At 41.4% G+C, this 23,303-nt stretch overlaps 1 protein-coding gene across 23 annotated transcripts in view; it reads left to right on the top strand.

Moving 5' to 3' along the window:
• The window catches only part of Dscam1 (Down syndrome cell adhesion molecule 1), a 117,817-nt gene that overhangs the window by 15,276 nt on the left and 79,238 nt on the right, over window positions 1–23,303 (top strand). For 14 of the 23 annotated variants that reach the window (XM_078181760.1, XM_078181753.1, XM_078181749.1 and 11 more), the window contains exons 5-6: window positions 9,418–9,588; window positions 20,057–20,206. In XM_078181760.1, coding sequence (XP_078037886.1) covers window positions 9,418–9,588; window positions 20,057–20,206 — 321 coding nt within the window. Of the gene's footprint in view, window positions 1–533; window positions 696–3,288; window positions 3,451–7,589; window positions 7,761–9,417; window positions 9,589–12,947; window positions 13,113–15,050; window positions 15,179–20,056; window positions 20,207–23,303 lie in introns of those variants that run through there. The other 9 variants (XM_078181757.1, XM_078181773.1, XM_078181755.1 and 6 more) reach the window with 8 other exon arrangements.

Here is a 23,303-nt window from a genome sequence, read left to right as displayed (position 1 = left end):
TTTAATAGACTGAAATTCGATGTAATAAACTTAAATTCGATGTAATAAACTTAAATTCGATTTAATATACTTAAATTCGATTTAATATACTTAAATTCAATTTAATAAACTCGAATTCAATTCAACTAATTTAAATTCGATTTACAAATTTAAATTCATTTTAATATATTTTAAGCAACATTTACCGAATTTAAATCCAGTACCAGAGTTTAATAACGATAAATTTTTGTTCTCTCCAAATTAAAGTATTCAAAACCTTTTTTTCACGAAAAACTAGAATTAAAACGTCGGGCGACGTAGCCAGTAAAACGAAAATTCTGTGTAATTTCGCGTGTACCGGTTCGCACGCGTATCAACGTTGACCCGAATGTCGCCGTCCGATCGAAACGGAAAGCCGTCGGAATCCCGAAGTTCGACGTGTTTGCAAAACGGTTTTGCAGCTCGACGAGAGGCTGGGGAGAGCGAACCGTTCGCTGGGTTTCGCGAATCACTTAATCATTTAACACACGAGTTTCGACGACCTGATATCGCAGTGGTGGCGCAGTACTACGACACGGACGTGAACAAGGAGTACGCGATCCGTGGGAACAGTGCCATTTTGAAGTGCGTCGTGCCGTCCTTCGTCGCCGATTTCGTGAAGGTTCTGTCCTGGCAGACCGATCAGGGTGACGAGTTCCTACCCGGCGACGATTACGGTACCCGGATCGATCCGATCGATACACTATTTCGCTTTTGTTCGAGTCGTAGAGAAGCGGAAGTTCGTCGTCGAGCAGATCGTCCGTCTTCCTCAGAGCAGATCGCCGCGACGTACTCTGTGGAACTACGGTATCGCGACACAGCACGATTCTCGGCCGTCGGAAAGTTTAGCGAACCGTTGACGGAACTTCCGAACGAGTAAGGATATCGGAGAAACATTTTTGTGGCTAGTATCGAAAATTGTTTTCCGCCGGCAGGCTACTTCGTTTTATTAGCTGATTGGTTTTCGGAAAGACGTCGACAACTTTGTTCAAAATCCGTGGACGCTGTGAAAATAATTTTAATTTAATAATCACAATAATTGCTACCTTTCACTTATAACATAATTCAATAATTATATATTACTTAGAATGTCAGTGTTTCAATCGTCGGAGCAACGTAGACGTAACAGTCTTCAAAGAAAAATATTGAAATAGAATAGACCCTCTTACTATTTATTTAATTCAACAATTTTATACTATTCATAGCAGAATATTGTTCTTCCCTAAAAAAACACGGAACTAATAATTACCTGTTAAAGATAAGCTTTCAGGTTCAATGAATAAATCTCAAGAATTGACGATCTCGATTCTTTAGAGTCGCCGTTCAACAGCGTTGCTATTCAATTCATTTCGTCGCGTTCAAGTTAGACGTTTAATCAACGAGTAATAGAAACTCCTTAGCAGCTGAAACAAGGAAACCACTGTCGAAACGTTGCTAAACTCTCCGATGGAGACCGCGGCCGAGAGAACGTTTGTCAAGTGCAGGCAAAGACCGGTCCAGAAGCTATAGATGCCCCGAAAGCACGGCTCGGTCACTACCCGCGTCGGGAAATCGTTTTACGCGAGTCACGCGAAAGCGTCGTCTCATTAACATTGTTCCCAGCTCGTTACGTTCACCGTGGTGCGCGGTGGCTGAAATAATTGGAGCATATCGTCGACATCGACGGCGGAACGAGAGGCGTTCCTCGCCCACCCTCTGTCTCTCTCGCTCACTTATACTCTCTCACTTTCTCTCTTTTTCTGTATCTTTCTCTCTTTCACTTTTTCTCGCTTTTACTTTCTCTCTCTTTATACTCGGTTTCTCACTCCAATTCTATTTTTCTCTCTCTCTCTCTCTGTTTCTCACCCCTTCTTTCTCTCGCTCATTCGCTTATACTCAGATTCTCGCTCTCATTCTCTCCTTATCTCTCTTCCTCCCTTTTTCTTTCTCTATCCTTAACTCTGACTTTCTCTCTCTTTTTCTCTCTGTCTTTCTCTCAGTCTTTCTCTCTATCCTTCTCCGTCTCTCGCGCGCTCTCTCGTTTCTCTGGCACGCCACAGCACATGCGTGGGAGACGTGTCGCGTACACGAGACCAAAGAGAGCAAAAGAGAGAGAGAGAGAGAGAGAGGGAGAGTCAAAGTGCACCGATCGTTTGCCAGCACGTCGACGTCGACGCTCTCCTCTCGCAAGCTCTCGGGCGCGGCGCGAGATGCGAATCGATCTGCTCGAAACGACGAGACCCTCCGTCGTCAACGGGGAAGCTGTCGTCAACGTCGTGCGACCGGGTTTGCACGGTACCTTTTGGTCCAGGGTATTCACGATCGGTGATCTAGCGAGAACCGCGTCGCGATGCGCCACCGGGATGATCGATGAAACCGCAGCTATTTAGATCTCTGCCGCCCGCGGTCGCTAAAACCGAGATAGGACGCACCGTGGGAGAGAGATGGCCGCACGGTGGGAGAGAGATAGTCGCACCGTGGGTGATCAAATTAATGTGAACACGTGATAATTAACACCTGTTCGGAGCCTTCGTCGAGAGTGAAACGGAAAGTAGAGCGAAAATAGCCCGACTCTAATTTCATCTGACCCTGCATAATATTAATAATATTTTCCTAATTAAATAATGACAGAACTGCTTTTCTCGATAAAGTCAAAATAATTTTTCTGAAGCAAAGATAAATTTATTGGAATTTCTATAATTTCCTATCGCGATTTTTATAGTTTCTACAATCCTCTCAGACAAAGAGAGACTCGTAATGATGTTCAACGCGAACAAAGACCTCTCTATAGCTTCCGCGAACAAAGATAAACTCGCTGTAATTTTCTCGAACACAAACGAAGCAGCTTGTCGCAACGATGCTTATCTTGCTATGTTTTGCTTAAACCACCATTATACAAAGAAAATAGTCAATACGTGTATCTACAGTGGAAACGCGCGTATCATCGTTATCGAAGTCGTAACACCAGCAGGATCATAAAATGAGCCATTAATCGGTCTGTTCATAATGATTTGATCACCCACTATAGACACGAGCACCGATGTGCCCACAAATGATCGGACAGGGATGATTGCGTACGCAGAGATGACGATACATATACACAGAGACGATGATACATATACACAACGATGACGATACATTATACACAACGATGATCGCATACGCAAATATAATTTACAAACGTGGTCCACGATCATATGCGCCGCGAAGAGACGATCGGCGCAGTGGCGGTGCGACCGTAGGAACCGCGTTCGCCAAGCACGGCTGTTATCGGCGTGACCTCCATTTTAGTGGTGCACCAGTTTTATCAGTCCGAAGTCAACAACGAGTACGTAATACGCGGGAACGCAGCGATCCTCAAGTGCAGCATACCGAGCTTCGTCGCCGAGTTCGTTCAAGTGGTCGGCTGGCAGGACGACCAAGGAAACTTTTTTAACCCCGAGGAGAAGAACGGTAGAGGCTTGTTGCTATTCCAAGGCCGCGGGCGTTGGAAGTCTCGAAAGGGTTCGAAAGGGTCGAGATTAGGCAGCGGCTCGCGCCGCGTTAGTCAACGTCGTATGATCGGTGGAATTGCTCGCGACTGATACTCTCTCTCTCTGAGGGGTGCCCGATCAGAAAGGATCTAGCGGGATAGAGACGAGCTCTGTCATTGTTAGATACCTGTCGGACAATTATTCTGCTACCGTTATCGATGATCACGATGTCTGAGGTTTCCTGTTGCTTGTTTCGATGCTGAGGTTTTTCTGAATTTTTCCCGTATTATTTTCGGTATAATGCTTTAACACAGATTAAATTAATTATCGCAGGATAACGAGGTAGAATTAGGATGTCTGATCCATTGTGGATTGAAGATCGTGATCCTTGGTAGATTTAAATAAGTCGTGGTCTATTGTAGGTTCAGACAGAATCTTGATTTTAATAGATTTAAATATATGCTTTTATTAAATTTAGAGAAATTGTGGCTTCTAGTAGATTTAAACAGAATATAGTTTTCACTAGACTCAAGGAGAGTCTGCTTCTAGTATTATTGAAAAGATTATAGCTTCTAGTAGACCCGAATAGAATATAATTTCTATCAGACCTAGCTTCTATTAGTCTCAATAAAAATTATAACTATAACAAATTCAATTGGTATCTAATCTATGTCAGTATCAAAAAGAACACATCATCTACCATACTCGAACAAAACACGGCTCCTACTATACTCAAACAGCATTAGTTCTCTACTAATTTCGACCAGCGTCGTCCGCTTTAAAATTCACTCGAGACCACCCCCGATAAACCAACCCACCCCGAACGGATAACAAGTTTCTCCTGCAACGCGAAGGTATCGGTTAGACCCCACCTCGCCGGTTATAGGTTAATCGGCAGATTCTTTCGTGCCGGTTCATTGATCAATTCAAACAATTGAAGATTCCCGATGAATGGGGGAGCAGCAGCAGCAGCAGCAGCAGAGGCAGCTTGCACTCGTGTCGCATCAAAGACCTCCGCCTCTCAGAGTTCGCAGCCGGAAACCTCAGACGTTCAAGTGGTCAGGAAATCCGGAAAAAATCCCTTGCGCAACCCTCACGGCACTTTTGTTTCCCCTCTCTCTCCCCAGTCGTAACACAATACTACGAAGCGGAGGTTGTGTCCGAATACGTGATCCGCGGGAACGCAGCCATCTTGAAGTGCACCATACCCAGTTTCGTCGCGGAATTCGTGTCGGTCGACTCCTGGGTGGGAGGCGACGATTCGACCTTCAAACCGTCCAACGATTATGGTACTGTGCGCCCGAGGACCCTAATTCTTTTTTTCCCCCCGCATCGTCCTCACCCACTCCTCCGCTCCCTCGGCTTTTCGTTCTCGCGCTGGGCTGTGGGGACGAGAGGCTGCCGAAAGTGGTACACGTATTTCCTGGCTCTGTGTCTCGAGTAAGCAGCTTAATTTATTCTTTAATATTTTTGTTTAATAAAAATTAATACTTGTGATTTTGGAACACAAGTGCCAAATATAGAAAGGCAAATATTGTCTCATTAACGTAGAGTTGGTAATAAAATTAATTTCTTAACGACGTCTTTGAATAGAAATTTATTGAGTATACAAAATATTAAAAGAATACAAAATTCAGTATTTAATATATAGAAACATTAATTCCAGCGGACATATTATTTTTACAAATTACTCTGATTTAAACTTCCAAGTAAACGAAATGAAATTAATAAAATCTACTCGAATTAAATGAAAGAAACCAGACAATAATTTCGAGATTCTCTGTTAAAACTCGTGCGAATATTTAATGAAAACAAGAAAGAATTTTATCACGCGAAAGCGTTCAACCAATTACGCGCGTTATCATTTTATTTCGAGAGTACTTTCGACACGGGGGGCTTTTTACCGCTTCTGGCTTCGGCCTCTCGTCGCACGGTCCCGCCGCGAAGTTCGAAAGCACGGATCCCTCGAGGCTTATCTCTAAAGGGCCCCCCCCCCCCCCTCCGCTCCGTGTTCCCTCTGCCAAACTTGGTAGAAGTTCAAAGTGGCACGTGGTAACGATTCGTTTCCGGCGCGGTCCAGTCTGGCGGCAGTTGTACGGCGGCGGCAACGCGACGGGTTAATGAACCATCCGCTCAGACTCTCACGCAGGGATTCCACGGCTCTGTTAATTAGAAGAGTGGCGATGAATTGGACTGCGAGGCGGAGTGCGTTGTTCGGGAATCGTAGGCGCGGACAAGTTGCCAGGGAAAGTGTAGGTCTCGCGGATCCGGGGATCTGGGATCGTATGGGATCGTATGGGAGATGGCGGAGTACATTTTAGGAGAGGGTGAAGGTGTTCTCGAGGGGGTGGAACTTTTTGGCGGCTTGGAAATAATACCTGCAGCGTCTGGAATGTTGCTGCAAACATTATTTATAGGAGATGGTATTTTGTTGTGAGATGATTTAGATTTTTATATATTATCTTTAATTAAGGAATAATTGAATGCCTTGTAATATGTGATATAAGGAAAATTGGAGATAATTGGGAAAATAATAGCAAGTTAAAAAGTAATAGGGATGATCATAGAAGGAGTTCTCTATGTATAATTTATTTTTATTCAAATTAATTTTTCCACTTGAGTTTCAACTGTAATAAAATCTTTTAACTTGAATTTTTACCTCGATTAATTTTTTTATTTGAGGCAAATTATGTTCGCAAATTATGTATCGTACAGTGCTAAAATTTGTACGAAGCAAAAGCACATAGATTCTACATAGATTCATTCCATTATATATTTTTTGATTAGATATGTTTTAGTCATGCCTCTTTCAAATGACATTACATTGTCGTGAAGCTTCAGAAAACTAAATTACGTCGCAGGGTAATTATCAGAAGCTGAGAAGTTAGACGAAGTCTTTCAAGAACTGGGTCGCAATGAAATCAGGCACCTCCATCAGAGGTCTAATAAAGCCTTAATGAATATTTGCTAGAGAAAATGAAAAACTGGATTATAAACTTTTTAACACGCCTTGAAACTGGAAGATATTAAACAATACAGTGATATATTTTTGCTTCGCAAATTGTGTTCCCTTAATGTTTCTTACGACAAAATTCCAAGAAATAGTTTTAATTATTTACTTAAAATTCTCGCGAGAAAAATCGTAGCTGGGTATTATTTTTAAACCAAAAAGATTCATTTAATCTTCATCTCGTCTTGTGAAAATAGTTGGAGATTCTTTGGTGAATAAATTAACCAACAGACACTTATCAAACTTTGCAGATTTGTCTTATAAATTAAAAATTATATAATAATTACACTATGGATTGTTGTGCAAAATAAGACGATACTATATTAACTCTAAAATAATATAATTGCATACACATTTTTCTCTACTCTCATATTTTTATTTTTGTCACAAAATTGTCCAAACTTGGTGTAATAATTATTCAGCTGGAAATAAATACTAATAATCTGTAATAATAATGTAACACAAAATATTCATCAGAAGAATCTCCAAATATAGTCTTACAACGGGTGAAGGGAATGAAAACACCCTCTTAGGAAGAGTGCTGTGAGATTGTAGAGCAGAATATGGAACTAGGAGATCAGGGAGAGTAATGGATCTTCTTAATTTGCATCCGCAAGAAATCTCCTTCAAGCGTATGCTTGGCTGAACTAGCAACCACCTTGGTGTGCTCAGGATTCTCCCTGTATACGGGGTGTTCGGTGTTCGGCATGTACAGGGTGTTTGGTGACCAATTCTGGAAGCAAGAAGGTGGTGACTCTATAATTATAATATATATAACTATACAAATACAATTATATAATTATTTGAGTACGATTATGTAATTGTATACGTACAATAATATAGTTCTAAATCATATAATTATAAATGTATAATTATAATTACAAATTATATAATTCTCAGTGATTCTCATAAGAATTTCGGCTATAAAATATTTTAACTATTACAAATTTCTACCACCTCGAACACTTAGAAATTAAATTAAGTCATCGATCGCCCTAAAAATCACCACCTTCGATCCAAACACCATGCACTAGCCTTAATCGATTCGTCACGGTGTATCCGCGGATCGAATCCGACTCGCCCTACTAGCAGTCAATTCTGAATCGCAGTCGTGACACAGACGTATCACCCGGAGATCATGACCGAATACGTGATCAGGGGGAACAGCGCGATCTTGAAGTGCAGCATCCCGAGCTACATCGCGGAGTTCGTTACCGTGGAGGCGTGGATCCGTGAGGACGGCGAAGTCTATCTACACGAGGATCCTGCTATCGGGCAGGGTACTGTGGGCTCAAGTTAATCGGGGTTAGACACGCCTCATGGTAAATTCGCTTGTCCTCCGCAGCGGACGGGACTGCGCGTGGTACTTTGCTCCGCGTTACGATTAATCCGGCTCGACGAGAGGGGAACACGCGAAAGGGAACGGAGGACGTGAGAGCGTCGGGAACGTCCGACGATCACTTTGAAACGTCCCGCTCCGTGGAGACGCGAATTGCCAGGGAATATGGCGGCTTCCACCCTGAGGCGTGTCGCCGGGTTTCTCTGGCTCCATTGAACTACCGATGGTCGACGAAATTATGAGTCGGTTGGGTAATTAGCGGGACAGCTTTGTGTTTAGGGGTTATGTTAAGAAAATTGGAGGGTGTTCAATTTGCATATTCTATTTGTATTAATTCTTTATGGTAATTGATAAAATGTCATTCAATTTAATTTTCATTGATTTTTTAATTTAATACAAATTATTACGAATAAGTTACTTTTAATTTATATTCACTGTGGGTGCCTTTTTACCTGACACACCCTGTACTTAAAAGAACATCGTATTTGTATATTTCTATGCTAAAAATAATAGAAAAAAATATACAAATAAGACATTTTACTAAATCTTCATTCAAATATTAGCAACGATATAAAAATTGTAATTATTCACACCGCTGTACTGTCAGCAAATAGCGGAGCACAGTGTAAAGCTCTCCTGGCCGAGCAATTTTCCCATTGCCCCATAATTTCGTCGCCGCGACGATCCCCACCCCAAGCCTGGCGCTATTGTGTGCACCGCATTCTCGCGTGATCTTTGCTTAACCCGATCGCGAGGCATCTAACAAAGTGTTGTTGTGTCCTGGCATGCCCGCGCGGGCAGTCGTTTCGCAGTTCTACGTCACGGAGGCCGAGAACGAGTACGTGATACGAGCGAACAGCGCGATCATGAAATGCAAAATACCGAGTTTCGTGTCCGAGTTCGTTCAGGTGGATCAATGGGTAGCCGACGATGGAACGATATACGTTGGCGGCGAGGAATACGGTAGGAGGACGGATCGCGACTTCTGCGCCCCGCAAAACAGATCGACTGCACTATCGTAGTTTCTCTTACTTTTGCTCCCCGTCATTTCGTTCTCATCCCCCTTCCCTACGAACGAACACGATCGTTTTAGGCACCGTGGAAACGTTTATGCTCGAGCTGCGACGATCACCGAAGCCATAACCACGTGACAAGTCTCTGCGTTAAGTGCGAGATAAAAGAGACATAGAAATAATAATTTTATACCTTTTAGCAATTTTAATGAATCGAAGATTGCGCGACAGTGTCGTTGATTTATTACAGTTTTTACGATCTTGTATTTAACGAAGATTTGTTGCAAACAATGTGGAGAAAATTCGTTTCAGCTTTCTAGCTTCGATAAATTGACGATTCTTGACGGATCGTTAATTTTTGATTAATTGACGATTTTGACGAATTATCAATTTTTGACGAAGCGTCGATTGCATTGCCAGTCAATTATTAGTTATTTCCAGGCGATCGAATGATTCCGCGGCTCGAACGCGAACGTAGCGGATCGCGTGCGGAGTAGCGAGCACCTCGTCTTGCGGCGACCGGTGGTTTCTTTTTCCGTTTATCCGGGGGCCGGTGTAATTTTCTGGGAAAACGCGGGTTTGCAGTGGTCCAGCAGTTCTACGAGACGAGGGTCATCGACGAGTTCGTCTTGCGCGGCAACACGGCCACCTTGAAGTGCCTCGTGCCGAGCTTTGTGGCGGATTTCGTAGACGTGATCGAGTGGCTGGCTGTCGAGGACGGGTTCACCTACTCCGCGAACAGCCAAGAAGAAAAGGGTACTTCTCGCGTCTCGATTAGAAAAGAGTGCGGGGGTAGCAGAGGGTGTACACGAGAATATTTAGCGGGTCTCCGATGAGCACGACTCTGCTCTGTCGAGTATATAGGCGTCTCTTTAGCGCTGTTGTCGGTGTGTGTCCGTTGGGGGTGTGTCGAAAATTGCGGCACAATGGGAGGAGAGAGGACACCTTAGACGAGGAAGTGAGTCGTTCAGATGGTGGGACAACGTTTGTTCGCCGGGGAAACGTGTTTGAGGTGTACACGTCGGTGAAAATACCATGGAGCGATTGTTCGCCTTTTCGAAGGGGTGGAAGCAGACTTGCGGTTCTTTGTGCGAAATAGAAATTGCCGTAGTTGTAGGAATACGTGGAAGTATCTTTTTTATTTTAGCAATTGTGATAAGTTGGTGATAGTGTAGCGATATTCTCGAATGATTTATTTTCTCTGATTTAATTCTCAGATTTATTTTTAATTTTATAATTGACATGTACATTTTTGTCAGATAGAAGTCTAGGTGGAACAGTGCGTAAAATTATAATGTATATACAGTAAAGTTAAAAAGTTCCCGACTGCCTCTGAAATAACTTATAAAGGCTATTTTATGATTAGGTTAAACGGTCTCAATTCTTTCAGATCTCAAAATGATTAGTTTTTTAGATAATATCCAAAAATATAAACCATTAGTGGTGATAAAAATATTATACAATATAATAAAAAATCATTCTATACCTATAGTAGTTCAAAGAAAGGATTTTAATTTAAAAAGACGAAGTTGACAGAGTGAATAAATTTTTGTTTTATCCAGACAATTTCGTAAACGACTAGAGTCACCAAATTCGACAGCATACAGCGGTCTCAGCGTGGAGGCAAACGAGCGACTTAATTAATAAGTACTCGCTTCGTGGAAAAGCGAGCCTCTGACATTGGCCGCTGCTGTATTTAACACGATTCCAGTACTTAATAAGTCGTGGGAAAGACATAATGCTTACTTTATCAGTGTCCAACTTCGTTATAACAATTACGACAATTTAACGGTGCCTTCAAATTCCTTAAATATTTTACCATTATAAATGCATTCTCCTTCAAAGAAAAGAAGAAACAATTTTAATCGCAAAAATTAATTTCTTAACAACAGTAAATTATTAAAATTAAATTATACCTATTATGGCTTCAAGAAAAATTACAATTTAATTATCAATAAAATGCTGTATCGTTTACACGTAATTCCTCGATTCTGTAAAAAGGGCTAAAGTCTGAAAAATCGTCGAACGCCTAATAGAAAAGCTACGAACCACTTCCTCGCGCAGCCAATCTCCGAAGGATCGACAAAATCACCGACAACAGCAGCACCACAACGGGCACCGGTTTCCGGACGACCACGACACCCGTTGTCGCCGCCTACGTTTAATTTCGCTTAAACGAGTCCTGCCGGCGCGGCGTGGCTGTTTTAATGGAATTAATAAATCGAATCAGCAGCGACGTGCTCATCCCTCGCGCGACCGTAGACCGCGCGCGCTTTGACTCTCTGGCCGACGCGGCTGGCATTGTCGCCGGGTCTCAGGGTGCACAGGATGCACAAAGCACTGGGAAGGAGAAGAGAGAGAGTGAATGAGAGATCGAGAGAGAGAGAGAGAGAGAGTTGGAGGCCTGACAGAGTGGATCGCGCAATTTACCGGTCTACGAGAAGCACGTTCATTCCGTTGGCCGATGCAAACGAGAACGGTGGCAGAGCGTGCGGCTGGCAGTGGCCTTGATCCTCGCGTCGCGGTCCTCTCGTAGGATCGAGAGACGGGATTAATGGAGCACATAGATCCCATTAGAGCGGTCCACGCGTACAGGGCCATCCAGCTTCGTTCGGTCGGCTAGCGTCCGATGTTGACCCCCTACGCAAAGGTTACGGATAAGTGGACGTTCGCCGGTAAGATAGTCGTTCGCCATATTTTCTGCGATAGCTGCTACCAGAACTCTGTGCACAATCGAGTGCGAAAGTATTGTTGAAACTATCTGCGATCATTTGTAATAATGATCTGGAAAATCGCGAGAGAATGGCTTCTGAAACGTAGGGGGTGAGTCGTCTAACGTCTGCTTCTAAATTAAAACAGGATAAGGCTAAAAGTTGTCGTAGAAATATTTTCCTAAGATCAGCAAAAATTGTAGATATATTTTTTATTAGCAAAAAACATAACCAGTCGCGTTAGTTTGTATTTGACAATTATATTGTGAACAACATGAGAATATTTAGAATAATATATATTATATATAGGACCATTCGTTATAGAGTATTATTATAGGTTAATTAATTCGTCTTGAAGGTTGCTACTTTGCCAAAATAAAAATTTACAATTCTATTAAAAAGAAGTACAAGTCAGCTTGAAATCTCAAAAAAACACCTACCCTTAAACAAACTTGGTTGCCATTGTAAGACGTCTCCCTTCAAACAAAGTAAATTCTGCTCAAAACTCTCAGCACAAACTGACAAAAATTGCTATCGCAGAAATTTTCAAAACAACCCCATAAAATCATAAATATTTCTATAAAATATTCTTTTTTAATTAAACATGTGAATAATATTTTTGAACACCGAAATACAATTATATTAAAATTGAGATAAAATCAGCTGCTCTAGTATCTGCTCCAGTATCGCAACCTTTCGCAAAATAAATTCGACAAACTAGTTGTCCCAAGGAAAGGGTATCCTCCAGCCACCCCTATATCTAAGGACCACCCTACCGTGTCGATTAACTTGCCACCGCGCAAATGGAAAGCGACACGGCAGTCGGTTAGGGTTGTTAGCTCGAAGAAGGAAGCGCCGATGGACCGGATCGAACACCGTCTCGCCAGTCCCGCCGTATTTCCAGCGATCCCTGTTTGACGAACGCCTGTTACACGACGGTCCACACCGGGCCCAGAGCGCAAACACCATAAAACGTCGCCCCCGTTAATATTTCCCGGTGAAATGTTTGACCGTTAGATCGAGCGCGGCTGCGAATCGGGGTCGGCCGTGATTTCGGATTAGATTAAACCGGAGACTAATCAAACCGACGAGGAAATTGATGTCCGCTGGCTAGCTTAATTTCCATCGAGGCAAAGAGAGAGAGAGAGAGAGAGAGAGTAAGAGAGAGAGTCCGGCTCTCTCGTCGTGTGCGTGGAACTCGGCCGTTTGCGAGCCGACGACGTGGTTCATTGAAATTTTAATCGACCGGATCAAAGCACCGCGCATCGCTCGTCGCCCGGCTACACGATGCGCGCTCGTTCTCTTCTTCTCGCTGGTTTTTTGGCGACCCGCGGATAAAAACGGAGAGAGAGACAGTACTACACAGTTTCATACAGTTGCCCCTCTGTGTTCGCTTGATTGCAGTGGTCGGCCAATACTTTGAGGTTCAGGTTTACGATCAGTTCGCGATCCGCGGGAACGCCGCGATTTTCAAGTGTCAGGTCCCGTCGTTCGTTGCCGACCACGTGGACGTGGTAGGATGGATCGATTCGAACGGCGGTAGTTACGTGGCCGATGGACAGTCCTATGGTATATCGATACGTAATGCCGATCAGCATGTTGTTAGGAGAGAATGGTGTTGTCCCTGGGTCCACGTCGGGAGAGATTGCTGTTCCGCTTGTTCTAGCTTCCTTCATTCTTTCGAGAAACACTGACGATGATGCTATGCGGTTGACGATGACGTCGAGGATAATTGTAGTGATCGAAAGTATGTTATAAGTTACTCGAAAGTATGTTACTTGTGCAAGAGAAAAGATTTGAAGAGACGGAAATGAAATTAAAATATATTTCTTCCTCGAATCATTTTCTTTTAGTCATCGAGAGAAAATGGCGATGCTATTACATTTTTCTAGTATGATTTTATAATTAGCCATTTCATTTGTTATTTTTATTATAATGTATAAGATGATTTACTGTCTAGTTTTAATTGAAATGGATAATTAATATTATTTCTTAATAAGTCATTCGTAATTCTTACTATTTTAATTTATTATTATTTTAATGTCTCCTCGATTGAGAAAATGGTCTTAAATTTAATGGCTAATTAGTCACAATTTTATTAACATTATCATTTATTATTATTTTAATATTCCTGTAACCATTATCAATCAATAATTTAATATCTTTTTAATATGGAGAACTGTCTCAAATTTAATGGACAATTAGTTATTATTCTGTTAGTGTCATCAGTTATTATCACTCTAATATTTCTCTACTATAATATATTAATTTTTAAATATATATATTAATTTTTACAGAACGAACAATGTTATTTCAAACAGACTGTTCTGTTATTCAAATTCTCGATAATATCTTCAATATAAATTTTTTCCTGAAAGACTGTAACATGTACTTTCGATCTACTACATATAAAAATTCCACGGCGATTCCATCATCAATGTTATAGCGTTCTTCGTGAAACGCGTGAACTTTCTCGAATTCGTGCTTGTTGAGGATAACGGCGTGGGTGATCTCTCGTTCGTCGACGGGAGAGATTTCTTTTCGATGGTTACGGCCGCGTTTAAGAGTTTCCTGATGAGTTTTATGGGGCCTAACGGAACGCTATTATCACTTGGCCGCCGAGACACGGTTCCCTTTGAGATCGCGCGGAAGTCTTAAATTAGGATTTGTTTAAAGTCTCCGATTGTTGGCAGCACGGTTGTTTTAATGTTTTAGTCGAAGCGTACGGAGTTCGATTTTGCGACGGCGCTGGCTGCTAATTTTAGAGGAACGCCGCGTTGCAAATATTCATAGCGTTCTGTAGAGCGGATTCTATGGAATGGTACAAATCAGGTGATAGTTGAGAAGCTTTTTTGATAAAGTAAATAAGATTGAAAAATTAAAAGAAAAATGAAAAATTACCTGAAATCTCAGAAAAATGATTTCTGAATCTCAGCTAAATTAAAAGGTAACAATCTAGAGCCAAGAAAATTGCTAAAATCTTGTGCCAAATATGGCAACAACCTCGTGCTAAAAAAGCAAGCTAACAATTCAGACTTAAAAAACTACCGCAGTCTTCAACTAAAAAAACTGCCACAGTCCAGAGCTAAGAAAACAGCGAAAATCTTGTGCCAAATAAATGGTAACATCGTCGTGCCAGAAAGAAATGCTAAAAAGCAAACTCTTACCGCTAAAACAGCTAGCCAAAGCCATTCGGACCGCGCCGTGAATCATTTAATTCCGTACGCTCTCGACAACGCGCACGATCTCTAGGAAAACTCTCTGGCTCGCGCGGCGTCAAGCGATCGCACGCCCGGAATCATTGACCCGCGACACCGTAGTGATTTTCGAACGGTCAACGGACCCCGTTAGAATGAAAAAAACACGCACGAATTTTCGAACGTTGCGAGCGCTCGCGGATCGATCGCGGATACGTGGCTGTATGTAGATTGGTGCGGCTTATGGTAAAACCGGAAACCGGTGTCTGGTTGCAGTTGTCGGGCAGCGGTATGCAGTGAACGTGATGGACGAACACGTCCTTCGGGGGAACGCCGCAATTATCAAGTGTCACATACCGAGCTTCGTCGCCGAATTCGTCGAGGTCGACTCTTGGATCGAAGACGAGACCACTGAAATATACCCTAACTCCGATTACGGTACGCGCGAGAGAGAAAGAGAGAGAGACAGTGTCAGTAGTCGGGCGGCGCCCACGCGCGCTTGTTCCGGTCGCGGGGCAAGCGGTGAAACGTGTTTTCCATTCATTCTTCGGAGAACTTTTTTCGTCCCCTTTCCGACGTCGCGAAAACGCTTTTCCCTTTTTACTCGCGGCCGAAACGACGAACAGTGGAGTATTCGATCCTAAAAGCCGCGTGATAATAAATATTAATTTTATTTCTTCTCCAAGAAATTATTCCAATTTAAAATTATTTAATCGTTATAACTGCAATGATGAAAGTACTGCAATGGGTTAACGACGATGATTTCTTCTAATAATTATCCATCAAGCCGAGTTAGCGTCAAAGTCGACGTTTTAACAGCGTTCGAATCCAACTACTCCACTGTGACGTCGTCGAACGCGGCTCGGTTTGCGCGGGAGAGCACGCGCGCCTCCGATCCGCCTCGGGCCTTGAGCGGAAAAGCGAGAGATCGTTTTCATTCATAACCTCGCGGCGAGCGAGTGCGTTGTAGCCGGCTTGGGACACGAATGCCTGTTTCAAGGATTCGAACGTTAAACCGATCGTTAAATTGTAACGAGCGATATCCTCCGCAATCCCGGGCACGGAGAAGTCTATAGTATACGCGAAAGGAAGCACGCAACAGGTACGGACCGATGGTATACAGGGTGCGAAATAATTGTTCGACTTCCGATATCGGGACTTGATGATGCTCGGTTAACGCGTCCCGCGCGGACCCGGTGTGTATCTACCGTTACCTCGAAGAAAACCAATTAAGTCCGATAAGCGTGCAACCGTTTAGAAGATGCAGCTCAGCTGAATTCGCGGTGCTGTACAGGGTGGTCTAATTCGAATGGATTGTTATCGAAAATTGGGTTCCTTGCTGGATGGTCGCGGAGTTAGGATTTCTTTGTTAGGGTAGTTTCTCAATTAGTGTCAATTGCGCCTCCTCGGTTGTATTTTTGCTTCGGTAAAAAGTCCATTATATTTATTTGTAATAATCTTCAATCACTGTACTGATTCTATTGTTTTAGCTCATTTTTTCAACACTCTATAGAGGGAAAATTTCTTTTACTGATTAAGGCATTTATTGCAGCAATGTTAGATGAAAGTTAAAAATTAATTTATAATTAGCGTATAGGTAGTTTTTTTTATTGTTCTATTTTCTATACGGTGTAAATGCAAGTGCAGAGAATATTTATGCAAAATAAGAGATCGGGGTTACAGAAATATGTTTATAAATATTTTCCATGCCTCTTTTAAGAGAATTGATGGGGGCTTTAAGCATATAAAAATGATATCAAAAGAAAATGATTGTAGAGGGTGTTTTAAAATTGTTTAAGGAGCGAAAGGACTGTCTGGTCCACCTACAGGTGTCAACAGGTGTTTCTTCTGCGTTCTGCAACAAAGTTCTAATCTTGCAGCAGTGACAACTGTTCTTCGCACCCTGTATATCAGAATCGCATAATTAAAAATCCTACAAGGGATTTGTAATTATACAGGGTGTTAAAATAACTGGATTAAATACTTTCAGGGCAAATAGTCATAACCAAACTTGAGTTGTAAATAATCTCACTATGTTTTTTATTTCCTCCAAAGAATACGCCATGTTCTACTCAATACAAATTAACGTGAACAAATAATAATTAATATAAATATATATATACATAAATTATTATGAATTCATACGGATCCCAAAAATTCATATAAATTAATATAAATCAATATTCGCAAAAATGAAATAATCTTCGTCAGTATAAGTTAATGTAACATGGAATAACGTTAATTAATATAAACGAATATACTCTATAAATATTATTAGAAAAAGACTGCCAGGATTACAATAATTATTACGATCATCATCGCAATTATTTTCCATATTATTTGCCATAATCTGTTCGAATCGCTGCAACTTTTATAGAACCGAATAAGCATCGGAGCCGCAACGGAAACAAGTCGCGCTCCGCAACGTCGAACAAATGTTCTATTTGCCCTACACCGCATCTGCCTTTTAACACCCTGTAGAACGAAAGCAAAGGGGAGGGGGGATGTAGCAGTCGCGCGGAGAGAGAGTTATGGAGCAGGATATCGATCATCGAGAGACGGTCGAATCTATTTTCGTGGCGGACGGTGTGTTTTCTCAGTGCGTGTTCGTTCCATCGGGCTTCCGCTCGAATTTCGATCGCGCTTCTCGGAGATCGGCCCACCGGCAAAACAGAGAACGCTGGCGCGCGCGACGACGAGATATCGTTTCGGAAAAATGCCCGGATGCCCCTCGTTTCGGAAAAACGCCCGAAACTATTCTTGAACTGTTCGTACGACGTTGACTGCCGCTGCTCGCGCTGTCCCAGACTCTTCCTTTCCCATCTCCGTTTCAATACTTCGTCAGCACCGCAAACTCTCTCGAACCTTTTCCTTCCCTGTGTGTGTGTGTTTGTGCTCTCACTATGTGTGTATATAATAAGACGACGGTGTGGGGGATGCTTTTGTAGCGGTGTGCACGGTTCGATTTTTCACCGGCGAGAACGATCGAGTTTTTCGAGACGTCGACGACCGCGTTTCTCGATTTAATATCATTTCGAAATCTCGATAATTTCTCCGATGATTTCACGTTCTGGTGTCTTTTTAATGAACAATATCCGTTATTAATATAGACGATATTTATTTCGAGAAAGAAAGGTATAATATAATGTAAAATTAAAGGGCGAAATTTCCATAAAGCCACTATTTGATATTTTTGATACTGATTACAATTTTATTATTTTCGTAATTTCTTAGTTTTTTATTTTACAATTTTGACTTTTTATTCTTTTATTTCGTCTACCTTTCATATATTATATGCTTCGCTGTAATAAGTGCTATTAATTTAATAAGATGCATATATATTATCGAATTTTACTTTAGTCTGTATTGTTGAAATTAATTGATATACTTTATTAAGAAAATCTTGAATGTTCCAGCCGTATCTATTATTCAATTAACAAGTATTCTTTTTAACAGTTCGTCGATTTCGAGCGACCCGAAAAATTCGAACGCTCGGCTGAAAAAAATCGATCATTAGTGGACTCGAGGTTCGAGTGCTCGAATAAATCGAGTGCTCGGATGCTCTGTCTTTACGTCGATGTTGCTTGCATGCGTCCGGCTCGTTCGTCCGTTGTTTGATAACCGGAAACAGGAATGAATGGAATGTCCTCGCATAATAAGCGAAATTCAACAATGGGTCTCAGACCTCTCGCCACAGGGTATTTTAGTGAAACGATTTTTTTTTTTACCGTGATCCACTTTTATTGTAATTTAAATTAGGGATTTGACGAGGGACTTCCGAAATTCTGGCGCGAATCATGACGAATTGATGGAGCTATAGTGATTTCAAGCATGCTTTTGCAGGAATTGAATTTGCAAGGAATTGAAAACTGCGATCGTATTTTTTCGGGAATTGTTTCGAGATTTATTCGATCGATTGAAAATTTGCAGCTGCAATATTGATATTATTGGCTTGTAAAATTGCTAATATATTTTAAATAAATAACAGATTGTGTAATAGTTTATTGAAAATGTGTAGAAAGGTTTACTAAAATACCCCCTTGAGGGATGGGAGTCCTGTGAACGTGTAAGTCAAAATGCATTGTATATTTCTTTTGCTATAATTTCTGACTTTTAACTAAATTGTTTGTTACGTGATTTTAATGATATATTTGATCGGGGATTAATTTTTAATATTCCCATGTTGGAATTAACTTGAAAATATTTTTGATTCTATTATTCATATACGGTAGTGATTGGATCGAGTCGCATTGATAACACTGTTCAACATATATTTGGCCTCTTAAAAAATATTACGCTATCATTCTCACAAATATACCTACTATAATTATACCAAATATAACTATACAACATTTAATTCCTAGAAATCTTCTTTATACTACTGCCATTACTATAACTAAAGAAAAAACATCATTCTAAGTACAATATTTAATAAAATCAAAGAATCTGAATAAAATTTCACGACTTACAAGAAAACATCTAAATCTGTCTCCATAGATTTATAAATTATTTAAAAACCGCGGGGCATATTATCGTTTAAAAATAATTTCATAGAATCCTCTATATCATACCAAAGAAAGTTTTAAAAAATATCAAAGTTAATCAATTTTCTCAAAATTATGAAAATCCGTTGAACAGTCCCTTCTGTTCCAATCCGTTGAACATCAAATTCAGATTGAACCCAACTCGATCCCATCGCTGGCCATTACCATGTCGCAGGGGGTTAGAGGGATTACACAGTGCATCGGAAGCGATCGGCTTCTTACATTTCACGGACGTCGCGAGAACAATGTCGTTGTTTGACGAACGAGCCGGGATGGTGAACCAATTCGTCGAACGTTGAAGGCACGAGATACATGTAAAGAGCTAAAGAGAAAGATAGAGAAAAAGAGAGAGAGAGAGAGAGAAGGAGAAAGAGTCTGTCGCTATTCAACGTTCAACGAACTTGGCGAAGGTAGTGGAAGGTAATAGAGTGCACGCGGGGCCAATGTATTAATCAAGACGGCATTGTACTCGTTCCTCCGCGCGCACGGTGTGCATGCCCGTGTGTTTGTGCAGAAAGAGAGAGGACGAGTACCATGCGGTCGTCGGGATAATTGAATATTTCTGATCGCCACGGTCGAGCACTATTTCCCGTAGAACCGTAAAATATCGTCGTTTCTCGATTAAAACCGTTCCGATATCGCCACGGCGATATCGTTCCCAGCTCTTCGATCAGTCAATTATCCCGTGGTAGAAAGTTACACCGAGCCGAATCAGAGGCAACGCCGTCAATTAATCTCTATCTGTTCTTTCCCCATCGGCCGCGAATCGCAGACGGAAAATACCTGGTACTGCCGTCCGGTGAGCTCCACATCCGCGACGTTGGACCCGAAGACGGATACAAGACCTATCAATGCCGCACCAAGCACAGACTCACCGGAGAGACCAGACTGTCAGCCACCAAGGGACGACTCGTCATTACCGGTAAGTCAGCAACACCAGCATACTGTTCTCACACATTCATTAACAACCACGATTCTGATTCGTTCGATTACCTCTCTAAGTGTTCTATTCTTTGTTCGTGATTAACCCGGGATTAATACGTGATCGCTGTTAAATGCTCGCATCTGCCTAGACCCGGAATCAGAATCGTGTTTATCTGCCCCGGAACCTGGACGGATCTAGCCTCCGGTTTTAGCTGTTCATTCGACGAGGATCTACAGGATATTTCGCAGAAAATAGATCACTTAAATATCTCTTCCAATAGATATGTTATAAAAAATATTGTACTCGAAAGTACATCTTTTTACGAGATCATTTTTACAGTATTTGAGGTCGTAGATTCACAAGCGTCTCTTATGTTGCATCGTGATGTCAATATATATTCAGGAATGTATGAGTTCGTATGACATAAATTATACAGTCACGCGACGCAACAGAGAAAAATGCACTTGGATGCAACATGGATCACCTTGAAGAAACAAAATGATATCGAAGAGATCTTTGCTTTTATCTCCTGATAATAGTCAAATTTGGTATACAATATTTTTTAAAATATTATTAATGGTGGAGGTATTCAGCTCTTTCAAGCGAAGCATTCTGTGCATCGACTTCTTCATCAAACAAAAACATTCTTTAATCTTATCAATATTGAAATCCGTCCGGGCCCGGGGCAGCCGAGGCAATTGATTCCCTGCGAGCCAGAGCGAGCCGATTCGAGTTTAATTACCATGACGATCAAGTTAAGTCCTGGCTGAGTAGCTCGGAAAATCAATTGCTCTCGGCCAAGTAACCACGTCTACGTGCGTGCGTAATCACTTTGTCCGACGAGCTCGATCGTCTCGCGTCGATAATAGAGAGTCCACCGTTTTTTGGAAAAAAGAGTAGCGATTTGAAGAGAGAATAGCGATTTGAAAAAAGGGAAGTGATTTGAAAAAAAGGAAGACGTTTTAAAAAAGGAGAAGCCATTTGAAAAAAATTGTAGAAACGATCTATCCGTCTCGCGGTTGAAGGAATTCGGATCGAGCTCGTCGGCGAACCTGAATGCTGGGACAGGGTACCCCTGCGGGCACGCGCCACCGCCCGCCCATTGTTGTTCACTCTTGGCATGATCGGTATTATATCGGACTATGAGCGTCTCGAGAGACGAAAGCCGTGATGAACACGGAAATCGAACGTTCGAAGATAAGATTGCGCCGACGCGACGCGATCTCCGGGCTCTGTCCTTCGCTCTCGCGTGGTAAGTTGAACGTCGTCGTCGTCGTCGTCGCCGTCGTCGCCGTCGTCAGAGACGGCCGAGGATGTCGGATACGTCCGTAGAGGCGGACGTCGCGCAGGTGTGTGCGACAGCTCCACGCACCTGCCGAGTTTTAATGACGCGTCGTCTCGCGAGTTCTCTCGAGATCTCGGCTAGATCTAATTGCGAGAGCAGCGCGGAATTCTCTACGCGATCCCGCTATTCCGTTTGCGACCCTGCGGTCGCGCGAATGAACAGGGAGCGAAAGGGTTATGATGGTTTCGTTGGATATCGGTTTTGGGAGGAAATGATGGTGGACTGCGAATTTCATGTACTTAGGATTGGAATTAAATAAAAATAGGATTGGAATTAAATGAAATTGGGATTGGAAGATATTGTTAGGTTGGTTTTTGTTTTAATTATCGAGGTGGTTTTTATTTATCTTTCGTAGATTTGATTATATCAAATTGTTGATTTGACGCAGCTGCGATGAGAATTGATAGGCTGAATATTAAAGTGTGAGCACGTTGACTAAAATATTAAATTAGCAATCAGTTTAATAAATTAATTAATAGATCAAATATGGAATTATAAAGACCATAGATAAACTTAAAAATATCGTTTCCTAGAATAGTTAAAATTGTAAATATATTTTTACTGAACTTCTGTCTCTTACGAGACTGTCGAGACTTACTTTCTGTCTTTTTATTTTGACGTGACGATAAAGACCTTTTATAAAATTAATTATATCAAATACAGAATAATAACGACGTTATATAAAACTAAAAATATCTAATTAGACGATTTTTGTGGAAAGAATTATTTAGTGGAAATAAATTTTTACAGAATTTCTATATTTTTAAAATTGAGGTTAGATTGTTATCTGGCATAAATATTCGCAGTCCATCCGGTTAAATATTCTTTGGTTCACTGAGAATGTTTCAAGAACCGAGACCGATATCTCGTCTCTCTGTCCAACCCCTTAAACGTGGACGGTAGAGGGTCCGAACAGGGGACCCACGTGCTTATGGTAAAACGGAACCCCGCAGTCACCGAGCATTCGTTGTGAAACAGAACCCGTGGGAAGCGTACGGCCAAAGTTTCCGTCGATGGACAACATAAACGGACTTTCGGCGGAGTCGAAAGCCAATTTGCCACTTCTCTGCCCCGCCCAAGGATTCCCGGTACCGCTCCATAGGTACGATATCTCTAATCAATGGACTGCGGATCTTTATGCAAACCATAAGCTTTTTACTGGAATTTCTAAGAACTCGTGACAAATAGAAATGTCTGTCTTCCTTTAATAATTTTTGCAAGCTGAAAAGAATGACACTAGGATCGGCACTAGATGCATGTTATTTCACATGATTAAAATGACATAAATATGTTTGTGCAGATTTTTAGCGAGAAAAGTATAGTAAGAAATATTTATGCGGAGTGAAAATAAAAATAAGCAATAGAAAAAAAATATACAGCATTTATTTAGATTTCCAGCAATGAAAATAAAAATATATAGCATTGATTTAGATTTCTTGCGATAAAAATAAAAATATATAGCATTTATTTAGATTTCCTGCAATGAAAATAATGATTTTCAAATTTTCAGCAATGAAGCTAAAAATAAACAGTATTCACTCAGATTTTCAGCAATAGAACAGACAAAATTCCAATATTTATCCAGATTTCTCGCAATAAAAATACAAGAACATGTTTATGCAAATCCATAGCAATCTTGCCGCAATATAAACCCACGTAACCAAGTCCGCTGAATTAATAAACCAGAAACGTGTCTACAATCTCAATAATCGTAAATTAAAGAATGTCGAACGCCGTGAGCCTAGTGTT

The sequence above is a fragment of the Augochlora pura genome, chromosome 5 (genome assembly GCF_028453695.1).
Source record: "Augochlora pura isolate Apur16 chromosome 5, APUR_v2.2.1, whole genome shotgun sequence".
Lineage (NCBI taxonomy): Eukaryota > Metazoa > Arthropoda > Insecta > Hymenoptera > Halictidae > Augochlora > Augochlora pura.
Note: the sequence above shows the minus strand (reverse complement) of the source record. Positions and strands in the feature narration are given on the sequence as shown.